This window comes from Dermochelys coriacea, chromosome 2 (genome assembly GCF_009764565.3).
Source record: "Dermochelys coriacea isolate rDerCor1 chromosome 2, rDerCor1.pri.v4, whole genome shotgun sequence".
In the NCBI taxonomy this organism is placed as follows: domain Eukaryota; kingdom Metazoa; phylum Chordata; order Testudines; family Dermochelyidae; genus Dermochelys; species Dermochelys coriacea.
Window position 1 is genome coordinate 84,231,237 of NC_050069.1, and position 17,821 is coordinate 84,249,057.

Sequence of the window (17,821 nt, forward strand, 5' to 3'; positions counted from 1 at the left end):
TAAGACTGGCCCCCGGTGGGCCAGCTTATATTCCATCTTAGTCCCAAAGCCCGCCGGGGATGTCAGTTGGCGGCTCCTTCACGGAGCTGTGAGCACGGGCGTGTACTTGGCGCGGTTCACCACAATCCCAGACACCTGCCCCTTTTGCGGCGTGAGGGATACCCTGGCACATGTCTACCTGGAGTGTGCCAGGCTGCAGCCCCTATTCCGGCTCCTCACCAATATCTTATTACGTTTTTGGTTGCACTTCTCCCCTCACCTTCTCATTTATGCACTCCCTATCCATGGCCCCACAAAGTCCCGGGATCTCCTGATCAACCTCCTCCTGGCCCTAGCTAAAATGGCCATCTACAAAACCAGAGTGAGGAGGTTGGCCGATGGAGTCTCCTGTGACTGTGGGGCCTATTTCCGATCCTCGGTCCGTTCACGTATCCGGGCAGAGTTCCTCTGGGCGGCGTCCTCTGACTCCCTTGACGCCTTTGAGGAGCAGTGGGCTCTGTCCGGGGTTCTCTGCTCGGTGTCCCCGTCCGGTTCCCTTCTTTTGACCCTTTGACCGCACTCCTGTCCCTGTTATTTTATTAGTTGTCCCCCGGAATTTTTTGGGTATCTAGGTCCTGTGGATCCCCCTTTTAGGCTGGGGGGGACCCTTTAGCAGTGGACGGGCTTCGCCCGCCCACTTCCCGGATCCCAATAAGACTGCTCTCCCATAGCCTTCTAGCTTGGAGGAAGGTGTGAAGCTGGTACTCCTGCTGCTACTAGGCCCTAAGCTCTCCCTGCTGCTCCAGCTGCTCCCCTGGCTGGGCCAGACACCCCCCACCCCATTCTCTGCTACCTGGTTGCTGGACCCCCCACTCTTTTGACACGGTCTCCCACAGCATTCTTGTCAGCAAGTTAAGGAAGTATGGGCCGGATGAATGCACTATAAGGTGGGTAGAAAGCTGGCTAGATTGTCGGGCTCAACGGGTAGTGATCAATGGCTCCATGTCTAGTTGGCAGCCGGTGTCAAGTGGAGTGCCCCAGGGGTCGGTCCTGGGGCCCGTTTTGTTCAATATCTTCATAAATGATCTGGAGGATGGTGTGGATTGCACTCTCAGCAAATTTGCGGATGATACTAAACTGGGAGGAGTGGTAGATACGCTGGAGGAGAGGGATAGGATACAGAAGGACCTAGACAAATTGGAGGATTGGGCCAAAAGAAATCTAATGAGGTTCAATAAGGATAAGTGCAGGGTCCTGCACTTAGGATGGAAGAATCCAATGCACCGCTACAGACTAGGGACCGAATGGCTCGGCAGCAGTTCTGCGGAAAAGGACCTAGGGGTGACAGTGGACGAGAAGCTGGATATGAGTCAGCAGTGTGCCCTTGTTGCCAAGAAGGCCAATGGCATTTTGGGATGTATAAGTAGGGGCATAGCGAGCAGATCGAGGGACGTGATCGTTCCCCTCTATTCGACACTGGTGAGGCCTCATCTGGAGTACTGTGTCCAGTTTTGGGCCCCACACTACAAGAAGGATGTGGATAAATTGGAAAGAGTACAGCGAAGGGCAACAAAAATGATTAGGGGTCTAGAGCACATGACTTATGAGGAGAGGCTGAGGGAGCTGGGATTGTTTAGTCTGCAGAAGAGAAGAATGAGGGGGGATTTGATAGCTGCTTTCAACTACCTGAAAGGGGGTTTCAAAGAGGATGGCTCTAGACTGTTCTCAATGGTAGCAGATGACAGAACGAGGAGTAATGGTCTCAAGTTGCAATGGGGGAGGTTTAGATTGGATATTAGGAAAAACTTTTTCACTAAGAGGGTGGTGAAACACTGGAATGCGTTACCTAGGGAGGTGGTAGAATCTCCTTCCTTAGAGGTTTTTAAGGTCAGGCTTGACAAAGCCCTGGCTAGGATGATTTAACTGGGACTTGGTCCTGCTTTGAGCAGGGGGTTGGACTAGATGACCTTCTGGGGTCCCTTCCAACCCTGATATTCTATGATTCTATGATTCTTGGGTGCTGCTACTGCTCCAACTGCAGCCCTGGGGTGGGGAGGGGGCTGCTAGCCCACTCCCCAGAGAGGAGGAGTGAGGAACCCCAGCCACTGCTGTTGTGGATACCACCACCACCACCACCACCACCTGAGAGGGGTCCTTTCTGCCTGCCTGGACCACCACCTGGAGTTCCTGGAGCTGCTGCTGCTGCAGAGGCCGCTGCCTGGAGCTGCTGAAGCCCGAGGAGGAGAAGAAGAGGATCATCTGCCAGTGGGGCAGCACCTAGAGACTTTGCAGACCACCGTGGAGGGGGCCCTAAGACTGAGTAATTTCCAAACTGTGCTCTTGTGGTAGGGGTTTTGACTGTGTTTGTAGGGACACAGGAGGTGTGGCGTGGAGCTGCCCCCCGATCCATCTGTGTGTCCCCCCCAACACCCACCACTATTACCACCACCGCTGCCCCCTCCACCATCCCCACTGGCTGTATACCATCTGCCTCAGCTCCTGCCTCTGGACTCAGCTGCTTGCTTGGCTTGCCACGCCCATTTCCACCCTTTGGGCCAGAAGCAGCAGCCAGCTAAAAAAGACTTGTGCAAGTGCACATGGGCACATGTGCCCCCCCCGGACTGCCTAACCCCCAGCTTTGCCCTTTACTACCTGCCCCATTTGCCACTTGCTTTGCCTCCTCTTTTGCTCCAGCCCCCCTTACTAGCTTCAGTTTGTTTGCCTGCCCCGCCCATTTCCTTCTGCAGCCTTTGTTTGTTTGCCCCGCCCCAGCCTCTGAAGCTAGCCCCTTGGTTTCCCTGTTCTACCCCCAGACCGCTTAGCCCCTCGCTCCGTGTGCCCATGCCCCCTCCCATGCGCTTGTGCAATTCCCCTTTTTAGTTGCAACCCTCTTCACTGCACCCTCAATGTTGTTGAATCCCCCCCCCCCGTAGTGCACCAAGAGGAGCCGGAATTTCCACCTTGTGTCGGTGACTGACCCCTAACCCCTGATTGCCCCCCATCCAGCCCACCCCTTTTGGCGCCCTCCTCCCCTGCCTGCAGCCTAGCGGGGAGGAGTGGTCGACCTGCTTCCCCTCTCCCCTCCTCCTTTTGGTGTCCCCCCTTTCCTCCTTGCTCATGATGGCGGGGGATGAGACGGGTAAGACCTCTTCAGTAGCCCGAGCTCCCCCTCCCCTGCCTACCCCTCTGTCACCCCCCCAAGCTTCTACCTCCACCTCCAAACCATCTGCCATCGCCCCCGCTGGGGCACCAGCAGCGACGGGCACCGGGGTGACCTCCACTGCTGCCACGTCTCTCCCCCCCTCAGATTTGGGGGGAGTCCCCCCAGCCGGTGGGAAGGGCCAGGGGAAGAAGAAGGGGAAGGGCCCCGCTAAAAACACCAGGCCCTCCATGGCAGGGGCTGCCCCCAATGTCCTGGCCCCATCTCCAGCTGGGGCGCCCCTCCCCGCTGTTCCCTCCACCAGCTCTGCAGGTGTCCCTCCCCCGGCCCCTAGAGCATACGCCCAGGTGGCGGCAGCCCCCCCGCCTGCCGCTACATCATTTCTCCAGCCCACCGCCTCCGCTACCATCTATAGCGGCCGGGGCCCCTTTCCCACCATGACCAAGAAGCACGGCGTCCGTTGCCTCCTGGTGCCCGCCTCACCCCACGTGGAGACCTATGTGCGGGCGTTGGCGAGGGTGGTGGGGCCCACGGCCATTGTGGCGGCCTCCAAAATGTATGGCAAGGTCGTCTTCTTCCTAGCATCGGAGGCCGCCGCCCAGGAGGCGGTAGAGAAGGGCCTGGCGGTGGGGGGCGTGTTCGTCCCCTTAGAGCCACTAGAGGACCTGGGCGTCCGCCTGGTTCTGACCTCCGTCCCTCCCTTTCTGCCCAATGCCGCCCTGTTACCCACCCTTTCTACCTTGGGAAAGCCCATCTCTGTCATCAGCCCTCTCCCGTTGGGCTGCAAAGACCCCGCCCTCCGTCACGTCCTCTCCTTCCGCCGGCAAGTGCAGCTTCAACTGCCGCCGGCGGCGCGCGACGGAGAGGCACTGGAAGGGTCCTTCCTAGTCCCCTACCAGGGGGCCCGTTACAGGGTGCATTATTCCACCGGGGAGGCCCGGTGCTACCTCTGCCGGGCGATGGGGCACGTCCGGAGGGACTGCCCCCTGGCCCGGGAAGGAGGGGAATCCAGGACCCCCGAGCCCCGGCAGGGCACCGGCCCCGTCATCGCCGACGCCCCTGGCTGCCCGGCGCCCGAAATCGCCCCTCCTCCTTCCCAGTGCACCATTGCTCCCGCTCAGGCCCAAGGGGCACCTCCCCCACTATGCCCAAACGAGCGGGAGAACCCCGCCCCCACTGTTTGCAATCTGGCGTGGCCTGTGGAGAAGGGTGCGGCAGGGACACCACCAAGCATGGGAGAGGGCCCACCCCAAGGGGAATCTTCCCTCCCTTGTGCTGCCCCACCGTTACCCCCTCGCGTCCCTGAGCCATCGCCTCTGCCCCCTGACACAACCCCTGCTAGCCAGCTCCCGGATGATGCCATGGAGGGCTGGGCCCTAGTCCAGGGGAAGCGGGGCAAGCGGAAGGCTCGAGCTCCGCTCCTCCCATCTGACGCGGAGGCCCCCCGGAAGACCAGGAAGGGGGACACCGATGCCGAGCCTTCCGCTCTACCCACGGGTGTGTTTCATCCACCAGAGCCGGCTGGGGAAGACGTGGCAGCACTGGAAGGCGGTATCTCCCCTCCACGGGAGTCCCTCCCCTCCAAGACCCCCGAGGCACCATCTGAAACCCCAGTGTGCCCCGAAATAACCATCGCGTCAGGTGCCGGCGGGGAGAATCCCGGGGTAGCGGAAAACAATTTCCCCTCTATATATGAGGAGATCGAGGCCCTGGGTCTGACCCCGGTCACCCAGGGGGAGGACGATCCTATGCCAGCGGGCCTCGATCTGGGCGACTTCATTCCAGCCCCCTTTTCCCCATACTCCTTCCCCGTAACCGTTGCTTCTGCTCCCACCTCCGAGGAGCCCCTGGACTCCTCCATCAACCTGGCTGCAGGAGGGTACCCCGCTGAGAGCCGCCGAGCCAGTTGAGGCGACGGCCAGTGCCACGCGGCTGGAACCTGAGCCACCAGGGGCATCCCTCGCTGGTGAGGAGCATTCGACCTCCTTTCTGGGAGAGGACCCTACAGAAGAAAGGCCACCTCCTGATGCCGTGGCTGCCAAATCCACCAGAGAGCTTGCGCCCGGCATCAGTGAGAGCCCTCTCCCGACCCAGACTCTCACCTCTACCCCTGCCCCTGCCCTTATCCCGCCCACCTCCCGAGATATCATTGCCACCCCTGGGACTGTCTCCTTCCCCTTTCCAACAGATGATTGCCAGGGAATGGCCTTTGTGTTTGCCCGTCCCAACCCACCAGGGGCTGCTATCCTCCCTCCGCCGCCCCCTATCGCCCCAGCATTCAGGTCAACCCATCAGGAGCCCCGTCGGGGATCCGCACCCTGTCTGCCCGTCTCGCTGGGCCAGGGGGTTGTACCAAGGGCCCCATCGGGGAGCAATCAGACCATAACCCCAGCCCCCCATGCGCTGCGAGAGCAGTTGCGGGAGTTCCTAGAAGACGTCCGTGGCTCCCGCAACCAAGTCCAGCTTGCCCTCCAGCGATGGGGGGACTTTAATCAAATCCTCCGGGCCGCAAGGGCCCTCATGGGGGAGGGGAAAAGGACCGGGAGACAGGGCGCCGCGGCCTACCAGCGGGTCCGCCACTTCCGTGACTCCTTACTCACCTACGGGGTGGGTCACGGACTGCTGCGCGGCCCGCCGGGAGCCACGAGCATCCCTGCCGGCGAGGATCCCCCCCAGCCCTCCTCATGGCACCCTTTACCATCGCAACATTGAACACCCGTGGCTGTAGGATGGGTCTCCGCAGGTCCCAGGTGCTCTCCTTCCTTCGAGAGGGGAGGTACTCTGTGGTTTTCCTGCAGGAGACCCATACGGATCCGACCGCCGAAGACAGCTGGTGGCTGGATTGGGGGGACAGGATCTACTTTAGCCACCTCACAGTTCATACGGGTGGAGTGGCGACCCTGTTCTCCCCCGACCTACGGCCCGAGGTGCTGGGGGTCGCCGAGGCTGTGCCGGGTCACCTGCTGCACCTCTGGGTCCGCATGGAGGGGCTTGTAGTCAACCTCGTCAACATCTATGCCCCAGCAGCGAGCCCGGAGCGGCTGCAATTCTATCAGCAGGCGTCCGCCTTCCTCGGCACCTTGGATCCTCAGGAGTGCCTGGTCCTGGGAGGGGACTTTAACATCACCCTTGAGGAACGGGACCGCTCGGGAACCGAGCGGAGCCCGGCCGCCGTCGCCGTCCTCCAGGAGATAGTCGAACACCACTCCCTGGTGGACGTCTGGCGCGACCATCACCCGGATGACACTTCCACGTTCACCTTTGTCCGGGTGGAGGCCCATCCGTCGCGTCACTCCCGGTTGGACCGCATTTATTTATCACGCTTTCATCTTTCACGAGCCCACTCCTCCAGCATCCGGCCGGCCCCTTTTTCTGACCATCACATAGCCACCGTGACAGCCTCCCTATGCGCGGAGAGGCCGGGGCCGGCCTATTGGCATTTTAACAACAGCTTGCTGGAGGATGCGGGCTTCGTGGCGTCCTTCCGGGAATTCTGGCTGGCCTGGCGAGGGCAGCGGTGTGCCTTTCCCTCAGCACGGCGGTGGTGGGACGTAGGGAAGGTGCGCGCCCGGCTCTTCTGCCGTGACTACACCCGGGGCACCAGCCGACGGAGGGATGCAGCGATAGAGCAGTTGGAACGGGAGGTCTTAGAGCTGGAGAGGCGTCTGGCCGTCAGCCCCGAGGATCCACCCCTCTGCGGAGCGTGCTGGGAGAAGCGGGAGGAGCTCTGGACCATCGAGGACCATCGGGTCCGGGGTGCCTTTGTTCGATCCCGCATCAGTCTCCTTCGGGAGATGGATTGCGGCTCCCGCTTCTTCTACGCCCTGGAAAAAAAGAAGGGGGCTAAGAAACATATCATCTGCCTACTGGCAGAAGATGGCACCCCCCTCACGGATCCAGTGGAGATGTGCGAGAGGGCGAGAGCCTTCTACGCAAGCCTATTCTCCCCAGAGCCGACCGATCCTAACGCGTGCAGAGTGCTGTGGGAGGAGCTCCCGACCGTCAGCGTGGGCGACCGAGACCGGCTAGAGCTGCCTCTCACTCTGGCCGAGTTCTCGGAAGCCCTCCGTCGCATGCCCACCAATAAATCTCCGGGCATGGACGGGCTGACCGTGGAGTTCTACCGCGTGTTCTGGGACATCCTGGGCCCAGACCTAGTCACCGTCTGGGCCGAGTCTTTGCAGAGCAGGGTCCTCCCTCTTTCGTGCAGGCGAGCCGTGCTCGCCTTATTGCCGAAGAAGGGGGACCTCCGCGATTTACGAAATTGGCGTCCCGTCTCGCTCCTCAGCACGGACTACAAAATCGTGGCAAAAGCCATCTCCCTGAGGCTAGGGTCCGTGCTGGCGGACGTGGTCCACCCACACCAGACCTACACCGTCCCAGGCCGCAGCATCTTCGACAACCTATATCTGGTCCGGGACCTATTGGAACTTGGGTGTAGGGATGGTCTGTCGTTCGCCCTCCTGTCCTTAGATCAGGAGAAGGCGTTCAACAGGATGGATCACGGGTATCTCCTGAGCACTCTGCAGGCGTTTGGCTTCGGACCCAGGTTTGTGAACTTTCTCCGGGTGCTGTACGCTTCCGCAGAGTGTCTGGTAAGACTCAACTGGACCCTGACCGAACCGGTCAACTTCGGGCGAGGAGTACGGCAGGGGTGCCCCCTCTCAGGCCAGCTGTACGCTCTGGCGATCGAGCCCTTCCTCTGTCTCCTCCGAAGAAGGTTGACAGGGTTGGTGCTGAGGGAGCCGGAGCTGCGGCTGGTCCTGTCGGCGTACGCTGATGACGTGCTCCTCATGGTCCAGGACCCGGGCGACTTGGTGCGAGTGGAGGCTTGCCAGGCCATCTATTCAGCAGCCTCCTCCGCGCGGGTCAACTGGGTCAAGAGGTCTGGCTTGGTGGTAGGGGACTGGCGGCAGGCGAGCTCCCTCCCACCCGTGCTTCAGGCCATCCGGTGGAGCACGGGTCCGCTGCTCTATCTGGGCGTTTACCTTTCTGCCACGCATCCCTCTCCGCCGGAGAACTGGCAGAATTTAGAGGGCGGGTTGATAGAACGACTCCGGAAATGGACAGGACTACTCCGGTGCCTCTCACTTCGAGGGAGAGCGTTAGTGCTTAATCAACTAGTCCTGTCCATGCTCTGGTACCGGCTCAACACCCTGGTCCCGGCCCCGGCTTTCCTGACCAACCTGCGGACATCGATTCTGGAGTTCTTTTGCTCAGGACTGCACTGGGTCCCTGCAGGGGTTCTCCATCTACCTGTGGAGGAGGGAGGGCAGGACCTCAAATGTCTGCTTACTCAGGTCCATGTCTTCCGCCTCCAGACCCTGCAGAGGCTCCTTTATGGTGCAGGTAGTCCGGTGTGGAGCATACTGGCGCACGCCTTCCTGTGCCGCTTCCGAGGGCTCCGATACGACCGGCAGCTCCTTTATCTCCATTCGAGAAGTCTTCCGCAAGACCTCTCCGGGCTGCCCGTCTTCTACCAGGACCTCCTCCGGACCTGGAAACTCTTTACAACGAGCAGGTCCGTGGCGGCCACCGAGGGGGCAGATCTCCTCGCGGAGCCCCTGCTACACAACCCCCAGCTCCGTTTGCAGGTGGCGGAGTCCCGCCCGGTGCGCCAGAGGTTGGTCCTGGCAGAGATCACAAGAGTCGGAGACCTCCTGGACTATGACCGGGGAGACTGGCTGGATCCCCTAACCTTCGCTCAGCGCATGGGGCTTTCCAGACCTTGTACTCCCCGACGCATACTTCAGGAGGTGAAGGCCGCTTTGCCGCCCGCTGCTCGGGTTTATCTCGACCGGGTCCTGCACGAGGGCACGCCCCGCCCACCCACTACCCCAGGCCCGCCGGACCTTTTAATTGGACCCCTGCCCCGTGGACCCAACCGATCCCTTCACCCCTTCACTAGAAGCCGGCTGCACGAGATGCAGCCGGTCTGTTTTCAAACCGCGCCAAGAAAACATCTCTACACACTCGTACTCCACACCCTTCACGCCCGTACCCTCGTGTCCCGCCCCGATACAAAATGGCGGGACCTCCTGCCACCTTCGGAGGGTGAAGAGCCCCGGTGGGCCAGCCTATATTCCATCTTAGTCCCAAAGCCCGCCGGGGATGTCAGTTGGCGGCTCCTTCACGGAGCCGTGAGCACAGGCGTGTACTTGGCGCGGTTCACCACAATCCCAGACACCTGCCCCTTTTGCGGCGTGAGGGATACCCTGGCACATGTCTACCTGGAGTGTGCCAGGCTGCAGCCCCTATTCCGGCTCCTCACCAATATTTTATTACGTTTTTGGTTGCACTTCTCCCCTCACCTTCTCATTTATGTACTCCCTATCCGTGGCCCCACAAAGTCACGGGATCTCCTGGTCAACCTCCTCCTGGCCCTAGCTAAAATGGCCATCTACAAAACCAGAGTGAGGAGGTTGGCCGATGGAATCTCCTGTGACTGTGGGGCCTATTTCCGATCCTCGGTCCGTTCACGTATCTGGGCAGAGTTCCTCTGGGCAGCGTCCTCTGACTCCCTTGACGTCTTTGAGGAGCAGTCGGTGCTGTCTGGGGTTCTCTGCTCAGTGTCCCCGTCCGGTTCCCTTCTTTTGACCCTTTGACCGCACTCCTGTCCCTGTTATTTTATTAGTTGTCCCCCGGAATTTTTTGGGCATCTAGGTCCTGTGGATCCTCCTTTTAAGCTGGGGGGGGATCCTTTAGCAGTAGACGGGCTTCGCCCGCCCACTTCCCGGATCCCAATAAGACTACTCTTCCATAGCCATCTGGCCTTGCCCCGTCACACATCCCATTCATAAATTCAACACAATCCATTTTAAAACTAGTTAGGTTGTTTGCCCCCACTACTCCTATTGGAATGCTGTTCCAGAGCCTCACTCCTTCGATGTTAAGACACTTTCTTCTAATTTCCAGCCAAAATTTATTCATGGCCAATTTATACCCTGTTGTTCTTGTGCCAACATTGCCATTTAGCTTAAATAGCTCTTCTCCTACCCTGACTTTTACCCCCTGTATTTATGGGGTATGTCTACACAGCATCTGGGAGCGACCCTCCCACCACGGGTCCACACACCTGTGCTGCTAGCACTTGCGCTAATGTTTTTAAAATAGATGCGTGGATGATGCTTTTACATTACGGTTCAGGCTGTAGTTTGGGCTCTGAAGCCCACCCCACACCCTAGAGCCCAAGCTCGAGCTTCCACCTGAGCCAAATATCCACATTGCTATTTCTAGTGCACTAACATGAACCCTGCCACCACAAGAATGTCAACCTGGGCTGTGAGAGACACTCCCAAGCGCTGTTTAGAAATATCATAGACAGCAAAAGTATTCCCCTCTCAGCCTTCATTTCGCTAGGTTAACAAGCCAAGCTCTTTTAGTCTCCTTTCAAAAAAATACTCTCCATTCCCCGATCATCCTAGTAGCCATTCTATGCACCTGTTCCTGTTTGAATTCAGCTTTCTTGAACATGGGTGCTCAGAACTGTATGCAGCATTCCAGACAAGGTTTTACTAGTGCTTTGTACACTGGCATTAGTACTTCCCTAGCTCTACTGGAAATACATCCTAGGATCAACATTTGCCTTTTTCATGATCACATCACATTGGAGGCACAGTCATTCTGTGATCGACTAATACATCCAGCTCGCTCTTCCTCTGTCATTTCCAACTGATGAGCTCCCATACAGAAAAGCTTTGCAACCACCCAATATCATTATACTAGTGTTCTGTCAGACCGAAGAGGAAAGAGAATACCAGAGTCAAGAGCCCTGCACTGAAACCGCACCTCCCTCAACCTCTTCCAGAAACAGACATCTAGGGACTTGCCATCTTCAACACCTCAGCTTACCTCAATTGTCAATTCCGAGTCCGAGTATAAGGTAACCAGGACCCAAAATCTAAGTGAGCTTTGTAAGTCAAAGCCAACAAACAGAATTGCATACACAAATGAATTCAAAGGCAGTACAAACTAAAGAACATGGATGTAAAATGCTCCATGTGTGAAACCCTATTAAGTACAATATGCAGGGATACTGCAGATGTTTATATCGCACTCAGCACCCTGGTATCTGAGCACCTACCTGCACTAAAAAGTACCCCCAAGTCTTCAAGTGTAGCCCAAAGAGACCAATGTGCAGTAATCCAGACTGGAGGTGAGAAAGGCATGGATGATTGTGGCAGAGTTTGTATATGAAAAGAAAACCAAAGATGGAAAGGAACACTCTTGACAACTGCGGCTGTCTGGACAGCTAGAAGCAGCCAGGGATGCAGGAGGTCTCCAAGGTTGTGCAACTTAGCAACTAAAGGCAGGCACACTCCACACCTGAAGGGACCAAAATCACTTCCATCATTGGCTCAGGTTGTTTCTCACAATCCACAACTGTCACTTTATGGCTTTAACTGAGTGTACTTCTACCAGCTAGCTGTCATTCAAGCCCTGACCTTGGTCAGTCACTGGGAATGCAAGCAACCACTCCCATGAAACAGAGGCACAGAACTAAATTCCATCAACATTCTGAGGACACTTCACCCCAAAGAGCCTCACATGCATACCCTGAACAGGAAGAAAAATAAAACCCCAGAGTACTCCAATGAGAGAAACTAGGAGCATGGAAGCAATTGCTCAAAGGCTATCGGAGTCCACTTGGAGAAAAAACAACAAAGCCACTGTATCTATTCCTGCCAAGTTACACAAACATGTTAGTGCTGTATCAGGATAAATGTCATCCTATACTGTGACAAATCTAAGTGAATCAACACAAGCACTTGATTTTGGTCTGTTGCTACAAGACCATCAACCAGTGAGACCAACTTAGTTTCTGTGCCATTCCCAGGTCTAAAATCTGAAAGCAGTCCAAAAAAAAAACAAAACAAAACAAAACAAACAAAACCCTCTGAACACACCAGCCAATGTGAATACTACATCACAACAAACCTCTCTCAATAACTTTTCCAATTTCTGATAACAGCCCAGTGTTTTTGGATTCAAGGCTTTTGGGGTTCTCTTGTTTTGGAGGACAAACATGCCCATCGAAGACAGACGGATCCAGAAGAGACCAATATATAAGGATTTTTTTTTTAAAAAGTGAACATTTGCCACCAATTACCACAGAAATTTTCTGTTCTAAGTATAGGGAGAAAACTGGTAATTTCAGATACCAATGTGTATAGTAGCTGTTGGCAAACAATGACTATTTAACAACAACTATTGCAAAGAGGCCAACAAACCAGCAGAAATTTAACATTAATATAAATAAGTTTATATAGTAGTTATGAATAAGTTCTTTTCTTTAAGGAATTTTTAGGTCTGTAGAATATCAAACCAATAACAATGTAAACCTGTTATTTAATATTTACTCCTAACAGCTATCTCCCTAACAATTCTATCCACACAATATCCAACATCACTGCCTTCCTGCTCATATTTTCAATACCTAGCATGATCAATAATTCTGTTTATCCTTTTAAAAAGCTTAGGGGCGACTCTGAACCTGTTACACTGGTAAGCAGATACTCATGCAAGCACCCCTTTCAAAGTCAATGGTAATACTCACCTGAGTAAATACTCACTAATGTAAGGAAGATGTTCACTATTTGGCTCCTAGTAATTAATTAGGGCCATAATGAGCCTTAGCCACTTCTAACAAATAATACAGCCCTTTTTATACACTGTATCAAACCCCCTTATTTGAATATTTCCCTAATAACTATTAGCTACATTTTTAAACAGCTATTTTAAAATCTTTTGGAATTCTACAAAGTCATATAAAAGGTTGGAGCCGACTATGTTAGTTACTCATGCAAGTCAACTAGTATAATTTTTATAGTCTTTAAAAATGTTTAAAAATGATGATGAATGCTTTAAAAAGCCTCTAGTTAAATTTATGTTTGAAAATGTTACATTACATTCTATTCTGGACCATAATTGAAAATGTAGTCTCACTCCAAAGCCAAAATTTGATCACAGTTCCAAATTTCTGAGCAGAACTACTCATGCAACTAAGGGTGCACTACTGATCCCTTTGTAAAAATCACTTCCTTGGTCACCAGGCAGTATCACAATTCAGCATATTCATTTGATCAGTTTCCATTATTACTAGTTTCTAACCTTAAACACTACAGATTACAGTGAAAACTGATTTAAGCACAGGAATGAGAACTAACCATCAGTAGTGCAAGACCCTTCTGGGGCAGGTTTTTGTGAATATGGGATTGGTGGACTACTTGAATCTGACATGTCTTCATCCTCCTCTTCGTCTTCCATTTCATTAATAGTTTGGTTATTAGAAAAATCTAGACTACCGTTCTGTGTGTAACGATGTACCAACTCTTTGTCCAATTCTTCCACCTTTGGTTTTACATCTGAAAAGCATACAAAAACAGAATCACCTCTACATCCACAGCAGTTCAAACCAATACTACACTTGGAAACAAAATACCACAACCCTCTTTTTTTTTTTTTAAGAGGCACAAAAGATGGATTTTATGTCATATGGATAAGCATATGGATTTTATGTCAAAGAATGAATTGAACTGTAATATTTTATAACCACAGTCCCCAGATGCTTGAGGGACCCTTTTCGAAAAAAAAATGACAAACTGAAGTGTGCCATACTTGCATAGTTACCTTCTGGCAGGAAAGGAGGTTGGTCTGGGTCCAGGTAGAGTTGAGAGAAGATTGGCCGTGGGACAACACTACTGCATCTCAGAGAGGCCTCTATAGAGTTGTGAAGAGCTTCTTCAAAACGGGCTGATTTCAGTTGCCCTGCATATGAATTCCCCATGATCTACCAAATTTAAAAAAAGGGGGGTTGGCTGTTAAGGGGGTAGGGAAATATATACACAGATACCATGTGTTCAAACAGATCATTTATGAATCAATGAATAGCCCATATAGTACCCATGAAAGATCAACATTAGCAGTAGCATTTAGTAGTTAATGCAAAATGCAGTGAAAAAAAAAACTTGAAATAGTACAGTTTGTTCCTGTTTGGGTTTGGAAGCCTCCATTATTTCCTTGTTACTGTAATTAGTCCATCTCAAATACATTAGTTATACACTAATTCCCCTTAAATTTTACCTCAACTTCAAGAGTCTACCTGATGCAGAATTTAATGGAGGGCAGATAAAATCATCTAAAATTCTGTGAATTGAGTTTTAGTACACAAGGTATATAATCCTGCTTTTATTCTCTTTATCTGTATCTTCTGGGATTTGAGAGGGTTGGTTGAGATAGAGAACACAGGAATATGCAGAATTTACAAATTAGCTTATTTCAGTAACTGTCCAGTTGTGTGGCTGCATGACTATATTTATGGAAAAGTTATGTTTGCAGAACAATTGTACGCACAGGCATCTTATTGAGTCTATTGCCACTGTCAATATCAAGTTAAAGTATCTGAAAGGCCAGTATTTTCATTCTAAGGATTCTTGACCTTTTTTCATAAAGGATGCAAAGTTAATACACTGCAAGTGGCGGGGTTTATAGTATTTCTGTACTTATCACCATTGTTATCAATATAATTATGACTAGACAATCTGAATCTTAAAACTAATGATATAACAAGTTTTCATCAAACAATGAATACACACATCATCGGCACAGTATACAGACAAAGCTTTGAAATGTTTTTATTTTAAGCTATACATTTTTCACTAGTACACATTTAACCAATCAAATTTCTCAAGAGTTAATTTTCCTGCTCATTTATTTGATAGTGAACGTATTAAAATACATGAAGTTAGTCAAGTTAGTCAAACCGTATTTTAAACCATAACTTGTTCTGCATTCTTAGGTGCTAGTTTGCAGCTGTGATCTACTGCACTGCTGTCTCTAATGGTGCTGATTACTCTTTCAGATTTAAACATTACGTAGTGGAGCAGCCAAGTAAGATTTTACAGCGAAGTGAGGAAAGACATACCAAATCATAATTCTATCATTTGATTGGGTCTTCACAGCACACAGTATGTATTCCAGAGACACAATGACAACTCAGCATCCACTAATAATAGGCAATACTGGTGACTGAATTACTGTAAAATTGTATTCCAACTAAGTTAACTTTTAGCTATTTATTTAATCAGACAAAAAAGGAACAAGTGCAAAACAAGCTACCACTTGACCTTATTCCCTTTCCACCTTCCTGATGTCATCTAGTTCTATGACTAGGGAAGCAGCGTGGCCTATTGGATACAGCACTGGACTGGGACTGAGGAGACCTGGATTTTATTTCTAGCTTGGCCACGGGCCTGCTAGGTAACCACTTAACCTCTCTGGCCTAAGTTACTTCATCTTTAAAATGACTATAATGATGGGACCTCCTTTGTAAAGCACCATATAAAGTATTAATTATGTCAGGAAGCACATTTAGACAGGAAGGATGGTCCTGCGCTAAGGTGCTAGCCTAGAACTTGGGAGACCTGGGTTCAAGTCTCTGCTCTAGCACAGACTTCCTGTGTGACCTTGGGCTAGTCATTCAGTCCCTCTGTGCCTCAGCTCCCCATCAGTAAAATATGGATAACAGCAATTCCCTACCTCACAGGAATGTTGTGAAGGTCAATACATTAAAAATACTGTGAGGTGTTTTGAGACTGTGATATGGGGTCTACGTAAGTACCAAGACGGACTGCTGTCTTCATTCTAGTTGTAAAGTGTCATGCATACATACAGTGACGGTAAAACATTGTTAGGGAGGTCGGGTGGGGAAGGAGGTACTGGAAAGTTGACATCTTTACTGGAGCAGAACTAAGGTTGTTATGATCTGTCTTTGGCATATATTTGTACATGTGGTGGGTGAAATCTTGACTCCAATGGAGTCAATAGCAAAATTCCACTGACTTCAACGGGGGCAGGATTTCACCCAGTATGTACAGTTATGTTGATTAATATTTCATTCCTTTACTTCCAAAATGTGTGGCATCATCTTTGACTCATACAATATTTATGTATCTACATAATTTCAACAAAAATAACTTAATTAGAATGCCATATTAAAAAAACTGAACTTCTGAAAGTCTCAAAATTCAAAAGTAAGTTTCCAAAAAACAGCTTTAAAGCTTAATCCTGCCCATGCTCCCAACCACGCTTATACTATGCTAAATATGAATCTATGGTAAGTATCATGACTATTTTCAAATTCTGGAAATTATTAATAACCAAGTAATGCATTTTATACACAGGACAACTTTCCTCTACCTCTAACAGTCATAGTCTGTTTAAGCTATTGTGGAAAATAAGGTACAGTCATGCAACTATACCAGGAGACTGATTAATATAAGTATAGCAGCATTTCTAGTTTGCTGAGAAAAAGTAGGTAAGACAGATTGGGCACTGTGGTTTATAGTGGAATGGTGGATAGTGGATGGTGTTTGTGAACTGCAAGATGTGAAAACGCTGGTCTGTTCATTGCAAGACAGTGAGTTAGGAAAGAGACTTCTTTTCAATTTTTTGTGGCAGGTGGACAGTATATAGGGCTTCCCAGCCCAAATGGGGTGCCCCCTGACAATTCTTGGCCTAACAGCACTAATAAAGGAGAAGCCTGGCTGAACTGAGCAAGGTAGTTTCTGCTGTGATAGAAGGGGGAAGCTAGCTCTCAAGGAGTTAATCCCTTAGAGCAGAAAAGATATAACAAGGCAGCTGACTTCTTAAAGCCCAAGACAATTAGGACAGCTGGGCCTTGTTTGGAGTTCAAGGGAACTTTAAAAGGGCAGGGCTCCTCAGAAAAGAAGAAGTAGGAAAACCTCTGCAAGGAATGGGAGTCTAGGTAGGTCCTAACGTTCAGCACCTTGCACAACAAGCCATTGTCTAAATTAGTTTGCCTAATTTAGATTATTTGTTTGAGCTCCCCCAAAAACACTATGGCACCTTAAGTGATTCAGAAGATTAGTAACCTTGTGTTTCTTCTACAGAAAATACTAATAGAGGCATGGTTCTATTGGGAATTTTATTTTCTTCCCCTTAAATAATGTGTGGGTAATTCATGGGGCTGACAGCTGGGTGATTCATTAGGACCGAACCACAACATTGCCAGAGACAACAGTAATAATAATGATAATAATGATATTCAATACTTAAAATAGTTTACCTCTTCTAAAGCACACTACAAACACAAGCATGTTGTCACATGCCCAAATTCTCCAGGGGAGCGGAGAATGAGTAGCAACTGTCAGCATTTTTTTAAGGGTTGCTCTTCTCTATCAGCAGGAGGTGATGGCAGCTCCCCCATATCTCTCCCTCCCTTATGCTCAAGCACCCAACACATGTTGGCAAGCCTGAGGGAGAAATACAGATTTATGAAAGATCAGGTGAGGATGGCCTTAGCTCACCTCTTTTGGCAGGAGAAGAAGAGAGTAGAAAATGATGCTGAAGGGTTATAGGAGTACTAGCTTGCTAGGTGCGGAGAAGGAAAACCAGAGCACAGTACAGAACTAGCAAATATTTGGAATCTGCCTGGAGTGAATTTGAGGTGCTTGCTTCAGAGTGAAAAAAAAACAGGAGGACTAAGAGGGAAAAGATCAGACTGTAACAGGGGAATTAAAAAATAATTAAGATTTGCCATATGGGCTCCAGATACACTATAGCCACGGTGGTGCAGTAAAGAGACGGGGGAAAAGGATAAAATAACAGGATTTGACAGAGCGAAGAGGGAAAGGAACAAAAAAAGGTCTGGTTGTCAGGACA

The 17,821-nt window shown here is 51.2% G+C and overlaps 1 protein-coding gene across 12 annotated transcripts in view; it reads right to left on the reverse strand.

Moving 5' to 3' along the window:
• GREB1L (GREB1 like retinoic acid receptor coactivator) overlaps positions 1 to 17,821 on the reverse strand; it is a 231,879-nt gene that overhangs the window by 102,217 nt on the left and 111,841 nt on the right. For all 12 annotated transcript variants that reach the window (XM_043508012.1, XM_038390230.2, XM_038390228.2 and 9 more), the window contains 2 exons: positions 13,769 to 13,928; positions 13,306 to 13,503 (listed from right to left, as the gene is read on the reverse strand). In XM_043508012.1, the coding sequence (XP_043363947.1) occupies positions 13,306 to 13,503; positions 13,769 to 13,925 (355 nt within the window). In that variant the 5' untranslated portion in view covers positions 13,926 to 13,928. The remainder of the gene's footprint in view (positions 1 to 13,305; positions 13,504 to 13,768; positions 13,929 to 17,821) is intronic.